Source organism: Lolium rigidum, chromosome 1 (assembly GCF_022539505.1).
Source record: "Lolium rigidum isolate FL_2022 chromosome 1, APGP_CSIRO_Lrig_0.1, whole genome shotgun sequence".
Taxonomy (NCBI): Eukaryota; Viridiplantae; Streptophyta; class Magnoliopsida; order Poales; family Poaceae; genus Lolium; species Lolium rigidum.
In genome coordinates, this window is record NC_061508.1 from 169,768,640 (window position 1) to 169,788,820 (window position 20,181).

The window sequence follows — 20,181 nt, forward strand, 5'->3', positions numbered from 1 at the left end:
TTTCCTCCCGTTTTAAATTTTGGGCCAACAAAAACTTTTCATTTTATGATTGCTTGAGTTTTTGATTGAGTTCATGTGTGTTCTGGTCTTGAAAATTTCATTAGGTTTATTAAATTAGGGAGTTACCTTGGTTAATATTAGAACCCCATTTTAAAATCAGTAGGGTTTGAACCATTTTGTGATTGACTATGACCTTCACCACTATTTCTTTTTCCCTTTACTAAAAACCCTAGCTTTTTGCTGTTGACCATCACCATCCTAATGAGGGGGAAACACCTCCCTCCCTTATTGGGAAAATGATATAGTATCACCTAGGGTTACACCAACACCACCACCTTTTTTATGTTCTTCCCATATTTTCCTTCAACTTGTGCAATTGCACTTGGGTCACACCATGGCTCATGCAAATGACATGGTCCCTTCCTTTTTCTCCCCTGCCCTTTTTCTTCCCTCCCTTTTCTCTTTTGGTTTTGGCCGAGAGACAAGAGGGGGAACTGTCCCCTCTCTTTTTCTTTTCTCTTTCCTTCACTCTTCCCTCTCTTTTCTCCCCTGGTTTGGGCCGTGGACATCACCACCATCCCTCTCCCTTGCCCCGGCCCAACCCTACCCGCACCTCTCCCCTCTCCTTGGCCCAAGACACCACCGGCACCCCTCTCCCGCGCCAAAGCCCTAGTCCTAAAACGCACGCGCGCGCACGCCTAGTCGGCGACATGATGGCACGGAGCCTCGCTCGACGCGCCATCAAGCCTCGCTCGCCGCGCACCGCCTCGGCTCCTCCCATCGCCGACGCTCCAGGGCGACGTCACCGGTGGGGCCAGCGTGTGACGCCAGCCCTTGGACGCCCGTTGGCCATCGCCACCGCCCCTCCCACTACCGCGCCCTCCTCGCCTATAAAACCCCACCGAGCGCCACCCCTCTCCCTTCAGCTCCCCCTCTCACTACGCCGTTAGGCTGCCCCACTCCGCCCCGGCTGCTCGAGCGGCAGCCGAGCCCTCGCTGCGACGCGCCGAGGCGCGCACCACGGTCACCGCGTGGGTGACGTGCGGTGGTCACCGCCGCGACGCCATCGACGCCTCCTCTCTCGCCCTCTCTTCATCGGCATCACCACCTCGCCGCCTCGACCCTCTCCGTTGCTCTCGCTCGCAGATCTGCAGCGGAGCGACGACACCGACGACGCACCGGCGACGCCCGTGACGCAGACGCCGCCAAGCGAGGCGACGCCAACGTGTCCGAGCACCGCCAAGACGTCCCCAAGCCGCACACCCACGCCGCCGAGCCACCTACCTCGAACCACGCCACCGCCAGCCGCTGGTAAGCCGTCGCGCCGCCCCTTTCTTCCTCCGCGCCGGTGAGCGCCGCAGACGTCGTGCACGCGCCAGATCTGGACCGTCCGATCCAGATCGGGCGGGTGCATGGCGCATGCACGGCCACGACGGCGTGCATGGCCACGTCGGCCTGCCGGACCCGCCACGGGCCCCCGGCCTCTTTTCTTTTTCTTCTTTTTTCACCGGCCACCGGAGAGCCCCACTGGGCCGGCCCATCTGCACCGCACCGCACGGCCCAGGGCGTTCCCGCCCTTTTCTTTTATTTGAAAATTTGATAAACGAGAGATTAAAAATGCAAATCTGCCACGATTATCTGTTTCGTTAATAAAATTAGTTTGGTAACTCTGTTTGACATGATTCCAACTGCATTAGAACCAGTATGTAATTACCTTTCAGATGCCACTGGCCTTGTATTTTTAGGATTTTTGTACGATTTTTAAAGTATTAAACATGATCATCGTATTCTGGTTAGTATTTCTAATTCCTAAAATTGAAAAATAAATATTTTTGAATGATTCCAATTGTGTTGATCTTGTATTGTTACTGTGCATCTAGGAAAAATACCGAAGCCTCTCGTTAGTAATGTTTAGTCTCTGGTGATGATTGTATGTGTGTCACATGAAATGATAGGGTTAGAGTTTGATGTTTTTAATTAAACCTTGATGCATTGTTTATCAAAATGGCCAAATCATGTTTGTTTTCTCGCCAAACCACTCCCCGCATACTTTCCCTTTTATTTGTTACTCTTGGTTCTTGGATATATGTTGATTGTTTGTATCGTTTACTTTGGCGACGCTAGATACGAACGAGGGAGAAGTTGAAGGGGAGGACTTTGGAGAAGGATTTGAGGAGGACCAGGGACAAGCCAACCAAGGCAAGCCATCTTTGAACTCGAATGATGTGGTGTGGATGTCATTTGTTGATGTCCCTAAGCATCTTATCTCTTTTTGTGATGATCTCTCTATGTTGGTCTATGTATGGTTGTAATAGGAGTAGTACCTTGTGGTGGTTTTTCATCTTGGTTCACACGTGGGAGAGATGCATGGTGTCACGGCCATGCTATTTCCTTGGGTCTTCATAAGTGCTCAACCTGAGCATGTACCATTCCTAATTATAGTTATGCACCACACCCCTACTTTGTTGAGTATTTAGGTATCAAAGTCATGATGCTTGGTGTATTTCTCAAATTGAGAGAAGTATGCCGTGTACTCCCTTGAAAAATGGTTGGGTATTACATCTACTCCACTCAAGTAGAATAGTAGCACCACAAATCTGAAAGTTTGATCCACCCCTTTTTTATCATCTTACATGCTTACCTTAAGCAAGTAGGACCCCTTTTTTTTGTCACTCACTTATACCCTCATGATATGATGACCTTCATCTAGGCCATGTTATTGTAGTAGTTCCTACTCATGAAATTTTAGGTTGGGAACCCCTCAAGGTTTACCTTGTTGTAAATGTTTATGAAAACCTTGGGTGTGTTAGCCCAAGTGTATGGTTTAAGAAAAACAAAGGATCTTGATAAGGATGTTTGAGAAAGTGGTGTATGGTTGTTCGTGGAACACCAAGGTGTTGTGGGAAAAAGAAATGGTTTCTAAAATAGAGCACTCGCGTATAAGTGTTCGCCGTCCCAACTTTTATTCGCGCAACCACATTACCCAAAGTGGGCACGGGCTTAGTCCGTAGTCTGTCGAAATTGGCATAAGCAACCTTCACAACTTTCTAGGGAGGGTCACGACGACCTCCGACGCCGGGTTGCGCTCTGGAGGAGGCAATACACCTGTCTAGACCGATAGCCGGACGATATGCGAGGGTCTTCCGTCGTGGCGCCGGAGATACGCTCAAAAGGAGGTATCGTCAGTGGGTGCCGGGAAGGGGTAAGCCCGCAGGGAAGGACTTGTGCCAAGGGAGATGGGCGAAAGACTATGACCGATTATTCGAGTCTCGCATACTTTGTATGACGATCCGGGGATGATCCTGCGGATTTATCAGTTCTGTGGGGAAAGTGTGCAAACTCTGCAGAGTCAAATCTATTCGAATAGCCGCGTCCGCGGTCATGGACAAGTTGAAATGGCCATACTTAACCGGGGCTTGAGTTTTGTTTTATTAAATGCTTTGCAAAGATGTGTTGTGTTGGCCATATGGAGATGGTCGTGGAAAAACTAAGACCAAGTGGGGAACTTCTCCTAGTGTTTCATGTAGAGGAACTCTTCTTCAATAAAGATATAGAGATGCCATAGAACCTTCCCTCGCATATCCATCAATTGAGATGGAGAAATGCAACTCTTCTTCAATAAAGATATAGAGATGTCATAGGATCGGTACGCCCACCGACTCTCCAGAGGTTGCGATGAGCAAGCATCGTGCCATATGGACGTGCTCCATCGAAGGAATGCCTCGAAGGCACTGAGCGGCGCGCAAGACGGACGCGATCCACTTCGGGCGATCTCGCCTCATCATCTTCATCCTTGCCCGTCACCAGTTGCTCTGTTCTGTGGCACGTATCTCCTGCCGCGATCAGTCTCCGCCTGAGCTTTGGAGGCCTTCTCGCTTCCTCTTGGGAGCGGGCAACAAGAGCTTCCCTTGTCATGGATAAGCTTCGTTTGGTCTGCTCCTGGCCCTCTCTTTCAAGGTCCTCCAATTCCTTTCGCAAGGTCTCTAGCTCGGCGGGTGCCGGCGTAGGTGGGCGCGGGCGGCCCAAGGCCGCCTTTTCTCTCATTGAGCCGCTCGACATTTGTCCGCAACATCGCCTTCGCCGGAAGTTGAGCGTGGCGTAGATCAATTTCTCTCGACGGTAGCCGACTTCACCCTGATTTGTAGGCGATAGAGTCACAACCGGCCAGAGTTTCACTTGCAACGTTACCGGGAGGTGGGGCTGGATTTCTTCAAGAATGCTCTTCACTTCCTCGGGGTCTTCGACCAACATCTCGATCGAGGAGGAAAGCAGAGCTTTGAGACACTGGAATTGACAAAGGATAGCGCCGGGTCCTGGTTCATCGCATACTGTAGAAGGAGTTGGTTCGATGGATTCGGGATCGAACGATAGCAAGCCCGAGAGGTCACAACCCTGACAAACAACAAGAGCAACGCGCATGCAGCAAAAGCGTAAGGGCAAGCCAAATAAAGGGAGTATACCTCCCAAGACCAGGAACAGCTCGATGATGAGGTGATCGGCTCTTGTGCTTCGGCCGGCGAGCCTCGCCAAGTTGGCGGTCCCTGCTCACCAACACCTTTAGAGGCTGCTACGTCCTGTGTCCGTGGAGGGCACTTCAAGCATTTCCTCGACTTCCCCACTAGAAGTGGCTACCGCTCCGCAAAGGAGATAATCAGCCGATGTGAGCAAGAATGGACATGCGTTAAAGATGAGCCGTGGAGAATTCGGAGGGTAATTACATGCAAGGCCTCTTGGCCGGATGAAGGGGCTTGCGTTCCTTTCGAAGCTTCTCTTGATGCACGGCCTCTGTGCGCAGACCACCCTGCCCCACTTTGGTTGGAGCTTGAAGGACAAGCAGAGCTCGGGAAACCGGCCTTTTTCCTTTGGAAGCCGAGGCAAGGCAAATCTGGGCCGGCTCTGCATGGTGATCTTCCCGTAGTTGCCCGAGCTCGAATTCCTCGACCGGGATTGCGTTTCTCGCCGGAGTCGTCTTCGTGGAGGCCTACAAGAGAAGAGTTAGTAAGCCCCCAAGCATATCTACTTAAGCTCATAAGGGTAGATAGATCACCAAGGCATTGATCAGCTTCACATGCAAACTTTCTTGAGCTGTGAGTAGGGTTTTGGCGCTTCAACGTCTTCCTGGCAGCCATCATCGCCGTTCTCGCCTTGATCGAGGCTCGAGGGCAGCTGGCCCAGAAGATTTTTGGAAGCCGATTTTGCAACGGTTGGCTCGCATCACAACCTTTTCAAGGGTGGTGAGTTTTTGCGGTATGAGGATCGCTCACCGGAGCTGGTGAGGAATCTGGAAGGGGGAGCCGCTATCATGTATAGGTTTTGGACCATCTTGTCGCTGCAAGGGAGAGACAGAGCAAGGTTATGAAAATCATTGTAAGCCACTTCAAGAAATTTGTGAGTAGTGGCACTGCTCTTTCGGTGGAAGATTGGTATTCAGCACCTTCAAGTTGTTTCAGCAACGGTCCTGCAGAGCCCTCCCGAAGGCATGGGTCTTCCACATCGGACCACCACGGCCTCAAACCATCGGGTTGGATGAGGTAAACGAGAGGTTGTGAGAACTGGGATGGCTAGAGCATCAAAGAAAGAGTAACACCTCTGACCGGGTGAGGACATCGGGCACTGTATCCTTGCTCTCAGCTAAGTGGTGGAGGAAGAAATGGGGAGATACCTGCCCAAGACCAAACCGTCGGGCTGCTACGACCGGCCGATAGGACTCATAACCGTGTTTGATGATCCTCGTTTGAGGTGCTCATGCCAACCCGGAAGGAAGCAGGACTCGATCATGATGGAATACAATTGTCCGGTGTCGAGCGCCATCGGCAAAGCCGTCTCAGCCCGGAAGGAGACCGGATTTTCAAAATTTTCAGTACTCCGTATAAGGAAAGAAGAGAGGGATTGTCCAGGCCTTGGTAGAAAGTTCTCGAACCACTCGATGCTTCCTTGAGGGTTAGTTTACTACCCGGAAGGCTATATAGAGCTTGGTCGTAGCTAGTGCACCGGATTGGCTTCCCGTTAGTATCTGGGAAGGTGCAAGTGGCCAAAGGTGGAAAGTTTGGGACATGGTTCTCGGAAATACTAATGAGCCCATAGCCGAATAAACCACCAGGGGACCTCCCGTTTTGGACCGTCTTTTGGGAAAGCAGTTTGACAGACATTAGTTGGAGATATCGATAGACCTCTCCCAGGAACAGTTTGCCAATGCCAAGATGGGTGCCTCTGGCAAGTTCATAAGCCAAGGAAAGGTAATTCTTGGTTGGAGCAAGTGAAGGGCCACAGAATATGAAGTGTTCCAACCAGAAATTCAGGAAGGCCGTGTGTTCTTTCTCTGTTACAGGGCCTTTGTTTTTCATGTGGCGTCGGAGATAAGCACCCCGCGCTTGTGCACTCGTTTTGGAAGAGAGTGTGAAAGGGACCTTTGCAAGCATAAAAGCAGGAGGGGTCGAGATGCAATGTCTCAGACCGAAGTGATCATGGCCACATCTAGTAGAGTTGGTGTCATGGGGCCGTGGCCAAACATGAAGCAGCTTCGGAGCATCCGACCGAAGTAGCCGATGGTTTTTAGAAGATTTTCATGTTTCTCAAGGGGAGACAAAGTGATAAAGATAAAGCATCGGCTATTCCCGTGGTTTCCCATTTGGCTTGGTGGGTCTTGGATACTCTACCGTACCATGACACCCAATCTTCAGGAGGGTTAGGCCAGGCTCGTAGCGTACGGCCCAAGAAGTTAGATCTAAATTTTGGCTCACGAAAGGGATCCTATTGGCCTCGCAAGAAATCAGATGGGCAGGACTTTCGACAGAACGGGTGCCAAGACAGAGGGAGTTTGGAAGAGACGGATGCGGCAACAGAATGTCTGATACCTAAAATTAATGGTGAAATAAGGCGTTAATTCAGGTGTTTGCTGTTAATTCCAACACCATGCTCGGATGATGAGGAGCAGTTAAGGATTACCTTCAGGCCAGAGACCATAGCGTTGGCGCTGGATGATTCTGCCATCTGATTCGCTGGCGGAGATGAATCTGCGCGGTCGGGGATCTGGGATTCGCAGTGCCGCGAGTTGAATCTGCTCGGTGGGCAATTGGGGATCTGAGTTTTTTCCTCGCTGGAAGGTCGCAGGTTACCGTTTGAAATTTGGGGAATGCCGCTTGGGCCGGTCGAAAGGGGTAACTGAGGCTGGCCTCGCTGGCGTTTTAGTAAAGACCGATGCGTGGCCATCGGCTCTTCGTGCGTTGACCTATTTTGACAATCGGAAAAATCAACATGGAAACATTTTCTTCATTGATAAAGAGGGTTTTTTACATGAAGAGCCGATTGCTCACAAAAGAAAGATCTACTGCCTAGTCTGCTACTACTAGTCCTACTCTAGTGGGTCCTAGTCTAGATGCCGGCGCCGTCGCCGCCGTCACTGCCCTCGTCGTCGCTGTCGTAGCTGTCGTGGGCGTTGTTGCCGGCGAAGTCCTCGTTGCTGCTGCCGAAGCCGTCGGCAGACGCTCTTTCTTCCTCCTCCTCGTCGTCGTCGTTGTCTTCCTCCGACCCGGCGCGGAAGCGCTTCGCCGGTGGGTACTCGTCGGAGGAGTCATCCTCCGCTTCCTCCTCCTCGTCGGAAGAGGAGAAGTCGCCCCGAGAGAAGAGGTCGTCGTCGCTCTCCTCCTCCCATTCCCCGTCCACGAGGAACCGGAGGTTGTCCCCCCGTCGGTCAAGGATTCCTCATCCTCGGACCCGACGGTGAAGTCCCAATCCCTCTCGTCCCACCACTCTGGGGCGCGGGCCTCGTACGCCCTTATCGGGTCGTACTCCGGCATCGGCTCGCTGGAGGAATCGGACTGGAAGGAAAGGCCAGAGGAGGAGGAGGAGGAGGAGGAGGAGGCCATGGCTGCAGAGGAAGGGGTTTCTCGATTGCTAGTGCGGAGCAAGAGGATGAAGAGGCGAACTGCTCGATGCGGTTAAATAAAGGGGATATAGTGGAGATGATTCAATGCTGCGGCGGTTTCCGAGGATGTGGTGTCAAATCTGTCAAGTCGTGCAGTACAGAGAAGTTGAGAAGGCAAGGCATCATGATGAAGGATACTGCAGCGGTTCTGCTCTGCCACGCGTGACCCGACGAAGAAAAAACAGAGTGGTTTTGGAATTATTATTGCCAAAACCAGGGGGCATGTGTTATCGCCAGATTTTGACCGGATCAAGAGATGGGCCGTGATTGGGATAGGCTTAGAGGATATGCACGTAAAATATTTCTGAATCGGCCTTGTACGAGAGTTTGGGCTAAATTGCCCTTGTATTTGTACATTATGGTAGATTTTGTTAGAATTAAGAGATAGAGTTTAGCTCGTACACGGTTAGGTTTATTCCCAAGATAGAAAGTCTACGGACTATAAATATGTACCTAGGGTTATTGAGAAAGGAGGACGATCACGTTCACAACAAACCAATCTAGGCGCATCGCCACCCCTTGTTTCGAGGGTTTCTTCCGGGTAAGCAACATGCTGCCTAGATCGCATCTCGCGATCTAGGCGATATCGATTTATTCGTTGTTGGTGTTGCTCGTACTGAAGCCTTTTTGATGGCGAGCAACACCCTTATCGTGGATGTTTTGGGGCCGACGTCGATACTTTCATGATATGCTTGCTTAGCTACGCTGTCCCTCAATATCTAGCTGCCTTTGCGCCTATCTTGGGTGTAAGGGCAGCATCTTGCTTGTTCTTTATTCAGTAGATCTGATCCGTTATAGTTGTTCCTTGTTCTCCAAGGATTGGTTTGATATCCGCATGATTAGGCCTTGCAAACGGGTTGAACGATCCAGTAGTGCGTAAGGTATGGTTTACTAATCCTAGAGGGATTGTTCGGGGATCGACTTCGTGTTGGTTTTTAGGCCTCTTTAGGACTGGTTTTCCATCATCTTGCGTATCTGCTAGGCTCAACTACGTGTAGGATGTTCCGGTTATGCGGTGAAAACCCTAGACTGTCGTAGATTGATTTAACTTTATATTGATAAAGCAGGATCCCCATGTTATCGTAAATCCGACGTCAACCATGGGGTAATCGGCTCTTTGAGCAGATTCACAGGGTAACCTAAGAGCCGATCGGGGCTCGTATTTAATGTTTACGTGTTTGCCATGCAGAAAACTAATCGAAGCAATCCATCACCTTCACGACCAGGTATAGGTCGGTGGCACGCCCTTGCATTAGCCGGGACGTGTGCTCCGGAGCATTGCGGGCCGTCGCCCGAGGGACCAGGGCCCTCCAGCAGTCCTGGGAGCCTCCCGGCTCTCCGTGTTGCTCGTCGGTGCTCGCCGGTGGGTTTTGGCAGGCAACAATAGCCCATCACGATGGCAATTTTATCCACGGATCCGGGTATCCACGGATATTCGACCCGCCGGGCACGGGTATGGAGGGTTGGTTGTGTCCACAGATTTCATGGGGCGGATATCCGATAATTCATGGAGCGGGCACGGGCAGAACTTTTTCTCCATGGATATTCGATGGATATCCAACTGACATGTGGGACCCACATGTCAGTGACACATGCGATTTTTCCTATGATTGGCTGTCCTTTTTAGGCCCAAATCACCAAACCCTTAATTTAAGCCTTAATTATTTTATACTCTAAATAATCACGAAACCTCCTTGTGCTGGTAGGGCTTCCGCCGGCCGCATTGACTGTGGATCTTCGATTGCTCCGCCTCCTCGGTAATGTGATATATTGTTGCTTTGATATTCCTATGAATTGTCGACATAATTACGGCTGAAATGCTACTGAAATAATGTCGAAATGCTGCCAAAATATTCATGTTAGCTTATTATTGATGAAATGCAAGTGAAATATTGCTGAAATGGTACTCAAACTTTATGGGCATGGATATCCATGGATATCCAGGTATCCATCGGATTTGGATTTGGGGCGACATCCATGCCCATGGATTCTTTCGTGGGCGGGGCAGAGCGAGGCTGATGGATTTGGGCATGGATATGGTTTTCCTATATTCGTCCAAACCCGCTCCATTGCCATCCCTAATAGCCCACCTATGAAATTCTAAATTGAATTTCAGGATTTCAGGCCCAAATGATGGATACCAAACTGACTTAAGGGGCAATTCGCTTGCTCGATGTGCTTAAATCCAAACATTCACTCAGTATAACTGCTTTCCTTTTTTGGCAGGGAAATATAAACATTGGTCAATTCTACCACGACAAATACAAGTCTGATGAGAATATTAATGGTTTATTTTGCAAATTACCATCCATACAGTGTCCAGCATGGCTTTCGCAGATAAATCAACCTAACCATCACAGGGTAATGAGGTTTTGGATCTCGGGATCATGATTTGCAAGTAGTTGGATGTGTCACCAAGTGGACAAGTTCTTGTATATGTAGCGTTGTTAAGACTTTTTCGAACCATGCAGGAGGACTGCATGTGCTTGATTAAGAAGAAGAAAGCGTCAGATAGGCAAAGTACATGACCACATACATCAAACGTGAAACGACCAAACTAGACTAGGCTGAAAACGAGAGTAGTCTAAACTGAAAACGGAACACACCTACAACATAATATAAGAGCAACCCAACTATTCCACGGGGAGGGTGAGGCGTCCCTTGCTTGCTTTGCTACACTGCTGGGCATCGGCCTATCTGCTCAATTATTTGATAAAGCGACCTGTAGATGCTATCAAAAACTCGACCATTCCTTTCTCGCCAGATCGACCAGAGGGTTAGCATGATCAGGGAATTCAAATTCTTGCCGCGCTGATTCTGCAGCCTCCGTCTTGGTTCCGTCCACCAATATCGGAGAGAATGATCAGCAGCCACAATGTTGATCTGGGGCAAGCCTGCCCAAGTCAGCATATGGCTCCAGATGATTTTCACGACCGCACAACCAAGAAAAAGGTGATGTGCATCTTCACTACACACTTGTCGTGATGAGGAAGGCCTCTTTTAGCGAGGCGATCAGCAGTCCACAATCTGCCCTGTAGGAAGAGCCAAGCCGCCAATTTGCATTTTGTCGGGGCCCAAGAATTCCAAATAGATTCAGTTGCATCATAATAGATTGAGGTAGCAAAATGAGCATGATACACGGACTTGGTTGAGAAAATTCTGTTGTTCTCCCACCTCCATGACCAGCTATCCTCCGTGTTCAGGGAAATCTGAACTTCTCTTATTTTCTCCCAAAGATCTAGGACTTGCATAAACGACTGAATGTTTACTGGTTTATTCATATCCCCAATCCAGCAACCGTTGATCAAGGCCTCAGCAACCGTTCTCTTGGCCCGAACAACAGGTGAAATCATCTTGTAAATATCTGGGGCGATTTCTTCTACAGATTTATTATTGATCCACTTATCCGACCAGAAGCTGCATCTCTTTCTGTTGCCCACGACCACTGCGGAAGAAGCACTGAGGATGTGTCTGTCCTGTTCCATCATGGGTTTCGCCATGATGCTCCATGTCTTACCAGCCGAGGTTCTAAAATTCCAGGCCCGTCTAACTCTCAAAGATGTGCTCATAGCCTCTAAGCTCATGATCCCCAAACCGCCACATGATTTGGGTCGGCAAACTGCCTTCCAGCTGACCAAACAATGGCCTCCTTGCACAGTCTCGGTTCCCTTCCAGAGAAAAGCTCTCCTGATTTTATCGATAGCTTTGAACACCCAAGGAGGTGGGTCTAAAGAAATCAGATGGAAGATTGCAATGCCACTCAAAACGGATTTAACAAGAATAAGTCTATCCGCTTGAGTGAGCATATGAGTTTTCCATGCAGCCAATCTTCTCCTAATCTTGTCCAAAAGGGCTTGAAAATCTTCCTTGCGTGCCTTTTTGAGATGCAAAGGGAGTCCTAGGTACACGATTGGCATCTGAACGACCTGGCAATTAAGAATTTCACTCATATCCATGACCATATCCCAGTCACAGTAGATGGGGGAGATGGAGCTCTTTTCCATATTGCATTTTAACCCTGAGGCTTCGCCAAACATGTTAAGCAATTCTTTAGTTGCAGCAACATCTGGAGTCGAACCATTTAGAAAGACAATCACATCGTGTGCGTAGATAGATAGGCGATGGGGAATGAAATGTCTATTTGGAAAATTGGAGATCACCCCCATTGACTCTGCTTTGGCAAACAGCAAATTCAGAGCATCCATAGCTAGGATGAACAACATAGGCGATAAGGCGTCTCCTTGCCTTAGTCCCCTAGTGTACCAAATTTTCCGACCTGGGGAACCATTGAGAAGAATATTTGTTGACGCCGACGCTAGAAGCATAATGACCCAGGCACACCACCGAGGTCCAAAACCTTTGTGCTGAAGTATCTCGAGCAGGAATTGCCACGCCACAGTGTCAAAGGCTTTGGCTATATCCAATTTGAGCAGGTAGTTGCAGATTTGTGTTCCGTTGGGTGTTTGTTTCCATGGCCTTGGCTGCATCCATCGTTTCGTATTATCTAGCTGTTTGTTCCCATGCCATTGGTTGTATCCATCGATTGGATAGGGAAGAAAGCTACAGGGATATTAGGAATTAGATTAGTCCTTCCTAGCTGATTTTCTGTGACAGGCCGTGAGCCTCGCGCATGTGGTGGACTTCTTGTGCTTGTGGCTAGCTCCAAGTCTGATGAGTAGCTGCTTTCTGAGATTTTGCACATAAAAGTTGCTATGCTAGTAAGTTGTGGCTAACTAAATCCTTGGGCACAAGCTAGTAATCTGAATGGCATATCCGCCCCCATGCCTTTAATTGTTGGTTAACGGTGGGCTAGGTTTCTCTTATTTATTCATTTTTGTTAAAAGAAGAACTTGGGCATGCTAATTCAGCAAAATAGAAAAAATATATGTTGTTTCCGTATATAGAGGAAAATGAAGAAATGATATCTCATAACTGAATTGCTTCTTCTTGCTGTTTTATTTAACATGCCTGAGATAGATCAGTTGAAAGTAGTTTCTTGCAAGAGCCTTCATAAATTTGAATGTAGAGTATGTTTGGTGACCTTGTTCAGAAAGAAGTGCTGGAAGTATTACCTGTTGTCACAACAGATGAAGCTAGAAAGAAGTGATGCACCTTTCAGTAGAGGAGATTTTAATTTGATAACAATTAATTACAAAACCTGAAAAATGTTTTCTGCTATGTACTGTCATAAATATACAAACAATTTATCCTGGTAGTATGCAATATATCTTCAGTATACAAACAACTTACAACATATATTTTCAGTGTAGGCAATTCAAACTCGCGTTGGTGGCAAGGCTGGATGGCCCTTCCAGTTGATGGTCTGTTTCCTAAAATTTCTACTTTTTTTGTTTGACCGATACTTCCATTTTCTCATGTATGCACTTATCTTCTTCTATATTCATTGTTTATTTTTCTCAAAAGTTCTTGTTCTTTTTATTAACACAGAAATTTGTAACTTAAAACAAACATAGATGTTGTTTACACATTTAACAGCTGAGTGTATTTATCTTAAGCAAGTGATGACAACGGCACAACAACCAGAGCAGCTGCATTTTCTTTGGCACGGTTTGTTCCGAGCTTGTGTACAAAATTATGGCTCAAAAGGATGTAGTTCCACATCTTACTTCTAATGTCCTATCTTGGGAATGCAAGTTGAGAGATGCTTTGAATAAGTGATTCACTACTTATCATCAACGTTTAACATTTTATCCTTATATCTATGTTATCATTTTACCACAGTTGTTTTAGAACTTTGAGCCTTTTGCGAATAGTGAAATACATATCTGTAGTAGCCGTGGCTATGCTTTTCTGGAGACATGCCATCATATATTTACTGAAATGGTTGATTTTGTTATGCTTTGCAGGTTGACAACTTCATTGTCATTTTAGCAGATTCCTGTTGGAGTTCTTACGGGATGTGGTTGAAGCATACAACATCGAGGCAATTATGACCTTTCTGTTTTTGAAAGATGGCGAGAAGGTTGACAACATCTTCAGCGGCACTTGTTGCAGCAGTTAACTTTGTATATATTCAGTTTAAAGCTGAGAGTTTCAGATATTGCCACCTCAGATGTTCTGAAATTTCTTGCGTTCTACAGTCACGTGTGTGAAGTTCGAATTTGATCGTGTTATAAAAAACATTGTATACCACTTATTATTCTCCTAGCCTTCTTGCAGAAACGACTTGTTGTACTTGCTCCTAGCTGTCGTTATTGCTGCTAGCTATGCACAGTGCAATCTTAATGCAGTGCTAGAAATGACAGGATTAACCGAATGGGTAGTAGTTAACGTGGTTTACATAGTGGCAGGGTTTGGCCCCCGAGAGGATTTGGGTGGACGGGAAGGGACCACCCAAAACCTCGTTGGAATTAAACCACTAGAGTATTAAATACGCTGCAACCGAACGAGGCGAAATCTTGCTGATTCACGTACAATACTGAAATTGTCATGAAGTGAACGACCCTTCAGGAAGGCACCTTTCACCCACAACCCGAGGAAGGACTGGACCAAGCCGTCTGGCCAGTACTTTTGAGAAAAAATTTGCGAGACTATGTACTAAAGATATGGGGCGAAAATCTCCCGGCTCACGAGCTCCAGGCTTCTTTGGGATAAGCACCGTATGAGCTCCATTTATCATGTTGAAACCACGGGAATCCATGGCGTGCAAACTGTTGAAGACGGCAACAAGCTCGTCTCGGATAATGGCCCAACTCTTACGGTACAAAGCCAGGATAAATCCATCTGGTCCCGGTGCCTTCTCGCTGGGCATATCTTTGATAGCTTCCCATATCTCTTCATCTGAGAAGGGGCTATCTAGGGAGCTGAGATCAAGCCGATTCATCTCAATAAAATCAAGGTCCAGACCAAAGGCTCTCGTTGCTGGTTTCCCAAAACGGTTTTTATAATGCTCATACAAAGCTTATTCAATGTCTTTTTGATTGGTAGCAATGAAGCGTTGTTAAGTCTAACTAATAAATCGTATAACCTCTTTGGATTGTAAAATTTTCATAGGGCATTTGCAGTATTTTAACCGGAATTCCTATGGATTCGATCCCTACGCGGCTATGCCTCAATTTCGTATGAACTTAAACATTCAGTCTAACCTCTCTTTTATAGTCACACAAGTGCGTGCTGAGAGCCTGAGATGATCATCGGTGTAGTTTTTTTTTCTCGTGTAACTGCATTTTTCAATGCCTGCTCTTAGGAAGGTGTACATACGTGATGACGTGTCGGCGACGTTGGTTGGTTCCTCCCTTCCCTTCCTATTGCCCCCTTGTTGAGCGAGCCTCCTCTTCTAACCGTCCTTCCTGCATTCCAAAACTTTCTCCTCCTCAAGCCAGCCCTTTCCCTCCCGCTGGAACTCCGATAAGCGCGCGCCGCCGACGGCCGCGACCCCAGCCACTCCGCCCAACCTCCCTTTGGCGGGAACGGCGGCAGATCAACCAAATCTGCGAGGACAACGGCCGGGGGACGGCACGTACGTGACCGCCGCGGGGAAACCGAAGAATGGCGTACCGGGCGGACGACGACTACGACTACCTCTTCAAGGTGGTGCTCATCGGCGACTCGGGGGTCGGGAAATCCAACCTCCTCACGCGGTTCACGCGCAACGAGTTCAGCCTCGAGTCCAAGTCCACCATCGGGGTCGAGTTCGCGACAAGGAGCATCAGGGTCGACGACAAGGTCGTCAAGGCGCAGATCTGGGACACCGCCGGCCAAGAGAGGTACGGTTTCCCCCGTTCTCTTTTCGTGGCTATGACGAATCATTTGCATTTTCCTTTGACCCTTGATCTCCCCAGGCGCTAATGCTTGAGCACGGCTAGAGGGTGGTTTCCCCGTTCTTTTCGTGGTTATGATGAATCACTTGCGTTTTGCGCGCAGCTAGAGGGTGCTTTTGGCCTTTTGGGAATGCACAGTTTACCGCTATGTGAGGACAGTTGTTTTGGTATTTGTAGGATTCAGGTAGTGCGGTATGCGTACTGTCAATTGGTTTGGGACAATGTACATGTTCATTCCATCGTACAAGTTTCAGGTCGCCCAGTATTGCTCTCTGTGCATCAGCGTTGCAACATTAGGTCGGATGGTTAGGTCTGATCTGTGGCAATTCCATCGTTCGTTTTGTTTCTGCAATTCAATGTGTATAATGAGTCGCATTGCATTAATTTCGGTGATAGACCCTGCTGTCTGTTAGACATACCACAGGCTTGTGTGAGGCCTGTGCTTAAAGTCGTTGATTTAATAGTTGGGCATGTGATGTGTATTTTGTTCCGTTCCTAGCTTGCTTCCTGAATAACCTTTCAGCTCAGTGTGCCAATTTTACCTACATGCGCTGCTTGATTTGCATCCTAGTAACTTGCACTGCCATTGAATGAGAAGATTATTGCACATAGGCTGGGTTGTAACACCTGTAGACGTTTAATAAGAACATAAAAGAGTAATGAGCATCTCCTGTTGCTTGAAACGTAAATGTCAATGCATTCCAATGCTTCAAGTTAATTATATTATAATTAATCGCTAACCGCCCCAAGGAAATTCTTGCTTTTATGGCCATATGTTATATATATGTACAAGCTAATTCTTTCTTTATTGAACTTATCTGAATTCTCATTTCACATCCATATTAAACACTTACTATTTTAGGGCACAAAAGAGTGTTCTTCACCTTTTCTTTTCCTTCAATGATGGCCCCTCAATCAATTTCTAATTTTGGCACTTGATATTTATCAACATACAAAAAATAGACATAGTTTTTTTTTACCCTTTTTTGCTAGGGATTGTTGTATCTTTTCTTATATTGAAGTTCTTGCCCTTCGAATTATTGGTTTTATCTAATTTCTGCTATCGCTAAGGCATGATGTTTTGAACTAAATGTGGCATCTCATCACCACTCACGTTGAATAATATTATCTTTAATTATTAAAAGAACATACTTTCTTGCTTATGAAAGCTTAAGTACATAATAATATAGTATTTTGCAACATTGCTAACATTTCCATTGCATAACATAGAATCTGTGCGATCCTGTTGCAGGTACCGTGCAATTACAAGTGCATATTACAGAGGAGCTGTTGGTGCGCTTGTTGTGTATGACGTGACACGGCATGTGACCTTCGAGAATGTTGAGAGGTGGCTGAAGGAGCTCAAGGACCATACCGATGCCAATATTGTGATCATGCTCGTTGGCAACAAAGCCGACCTGCGACACTTGCGGGCGGTCTCTGTGGAGGATGCCAAGGCATTTGCAGAGAGCGGGTACACATTTTTCATGGAAACCTCTGCCTTGGAGGCCATGAATGTAGAGGACGCCTTTACTGAGGTGCTAACGCAGATTTACCGAGTGGTCAGTAAGAAAGCCCTTGACATAGGCGACGACCCTGCTGCTCCACCACGAGGGCAGACCATCAACGTCGGGTCAAAAGACGATGTCTCCGCCGTAAAGAAGGCTGGATGCTGTTCATCTTAATCCGTATTGACTGTGAAAAGTGTACCAAGCCCTTGACTGCTCATATGCTGGGTACCTGTGGAAACAAGAGAATGTCATGGGCACACTTTCGGAGGCCCATATTTATCCCAGGGCTAGAAAAGATAAAACACTAACAGTAACATTAAATGGGCAGCCATTTTTTGGAGGCTATCATGGTATCCTGGTTGTTGCATTCTTGTTGCATATTCCATGCCAGGAATTCCTTTCACAATTGATTATGTAACATACCCTATTAAATGTGTGTATCTGAATGTTTCAATCTTTTTTTCTTTCTTTCGTTTCGAGAGAAACTGCTGTCTTGTTGTTGATTTGTATGATTATTCACGAGTTCTCTATTCACAGTTTAACATCTTGTAAATCTTATGGATGAATATTGAGTTCGAGTTAAATGAGCCGAGCTCATGGATACTTGTTTACCACATTTAACTTGGTTATATTGGTTTCTGCCTTATCTATTGGATCTGTCAATAGTACTGTTGTGATATAATTATTCATTGTTGTGGTTTATCCACTATATTTTTGTGGTATCATATTGTTATTGATTTTTGTGTTTATTGTATCATACATGCCCAAATAATTAGGAAAAATTGCATCATACATTCGTTCTTGACAATCTTTAGTGAGCTGCTCGTTAGTTCTACGAGTCGAGTTGAGTTCTATTTCTGGGCTCGGTTGTTGAACGAGTAGAGCCGAGCTAGCTCGTTAGTTCAACAAGCTTTCGTGAGTGTCGAATTCCAGGGAGGGGGTGATGCATCGGCGATAGAGGTGTTGTAGTGTAGGCAGCGGGTGCTCATTGGTGAGAAAAAATAACCAACGACCTGTTTATCATAGAGGAGCAGTAAAATAACAACGACACACGTTACAACTGGCAGGCAAGTCTGGATGATGCAACTGCCGAAAATGTGAAACATGACAACAACAGAAGAGTTGAGTTTAGGGTGACCGAAACTAAGGAGCATGCGTCCAGATACGGGCAAAGAGGAACAAGGGTAGTGTTGTGGGTATACTTTATGGGTATATCAACGACGTGGTCTAGATCCGGCAAGCCCGGATGATCCAAAGATGGTGATGATGGCATATGGCCCATCGGGCGGCCCAGTTGCTGTTGATAGAAGATGGATGAAGTCCATCCCAGGAACAGGACCAGGATCTCAACCGACCTATGCAGGTAGTCGGATCCATGAAGGCCCATGAAGTATCCGGATCCAATACAGCGTATAAGGAAAGGTGGATCCTTGACGTGCACGACAATGTAATATTCCGTAGTTAGGCATCTTGTATATTCCGGCTAGGACTCTCCGTGTAAACCCTAGATCCTCGCGCCTTTATAAGCCGGATCCTGAGAGCCCTAGAGGCACAACCACAACTCACTGTAACAACGCGAAACCGCACAGATAATTCCAGACAAGCAACAGTAGGCCCTGTCATCGTGCAGGTGTTCCGAAGTTGGGTAAATCGCGTACCACCGTCCCGAGGACTCTCCGCCCGATGGCCCCTACTTCTTCTCCCCCTCGTGAGGATCCCTCCTCCGAGGTACGGTCGAATAGGCAACGACAGTTGGCGCCCACCGTGGGGCTAGCGGCGTCTGGAGGCTGGAACCGGGAGGGTTCCACCATGGGAAGCTACGACGACTCCATCACTATGGGGTGTGTCCTTTACGCCGGGAATTTACTGGTCGTCCCTCAGGACAAGTGCTGGATTCCGGCTAAAACCGACCCCATCAATCTCTCCATCGTCCCTATCGGCGGCATTCACATCTTCATCTGCGAGACCGTTGATTCCGATGGAAACGCCCTGGTAAGTCACGCTGATGCGACCGCCGCTGAGAAGGACGCAATCGCGAAGATCCGATCTGAGTCGCAGGAACTTCTTAAGGAAGATTTCGCCTTAGATCTGGAAATTTCAAAACCCACCCAATCCGCCCCTGAGCATGAAATTACGGTGGAAGACCAATGCAGATCCACCTAGGTCTCCCACGTGTTAGAGAAGTAAAGGTGCCACTTCGTACACTTCCTCGCTCATACCGCAGGAATCGCCCCTCCTTAGGATGGAGCTGGACCCATGCAGGTTGAAGCTACCGGAGACAGCGATGCTCCGGATCAACAAGAAGCTGCCGGAGACAACAACGCTCCGGATCAGCAAGAGGATGCTGGAGACAAAGAAGAATCAATCCTTGGTAACTTAAGCCCAATCTCTGACGATGCTTCCTCCATGGACACGGAAGAATACAACCGTGCTATGAAGGAGTTGGAGGATGATGAGAAAGCTGAGGCAGAATCCGCCCCGCCAAAGGAGGTCCTTGTGACCTTAACTGGGCTGGAGCAAGGAACTGACGTAGAAGCGACTCCGATCGACGCTGGAATTCCAGGCCCGTCCAATTCGCAGACTCCGCAACGGATGCGTTATCGCATTGTGCCGTATCCTGGAGAAGGACGAGTCCTCGAACACGGAGAAGATATGTCCATAGAAGAGCTCGCCAGGCAAGCAAGCCAAGGTGCTATCGCAAACTCGGAAATCTTGACCAAGCCAATAACTTCAGAAGAAGCCACAGACCAGGTAGCTCTAGAAGCCAAAAGGAGGGAACTGTTGGCTACCGCTGAAAGATTTGCCAACACCGCAGTAGTAATGCTGGAGGAAAGGCAAGATGCGGAGCAAGTAATGGCACATGTCGAAGAGAAAGAGCGCACATACTGTAGAATACTTAGAGAAGGCCAAAGCACTCCGAGAGCGCTGGGAAACCCTCATGGATGATGCCACCAGGGAAGCAGAT

General features: G+C 47.7%; 1 protein-coding gene across 1 annotated transcript; it reads left to right on the forward strand.

The window, feature by feature from the left end:
• Positions 1-15,433: 15,433 nt before the first annotated feature.
• On the forward strand, positions 15,434-17,584 carry LOC124682738 (ras-related protein RABA1f-like). The gene is made up of 2 exons (XM_047217367.1): positions 15,434-15,651; positions 16,958-17,584. Exons 1-2 carry the CDS (start codon positions 15,434-15,436, stop codon positions 17,388-17,390), a joined length of 651 nt encoding a protein of 216 aa, XP_047073323.1. The 3' UTR covers positions 17,391-17,584.
• Positions 17,585-20,181: the final 2,597 nt, after the last annotated feature.

Excerpts from the sequence above, each read along its gene's own strand:
- LOC124682738 (XM_047217367.1), top strand. The coding sequence starts at position 15,434 with ATGGCGTACCGGGCGGACGACGACTACGACTACCTCTTCAAGGTGGTG. Across the intron at positions 15,652-16,957 it reads GACACCGCCGGCCAAGAGAG|GTACCGTGCAATTACAAGTG; the intron begins GTACGGTTTCCC and ends ATCCTGTTGCAG.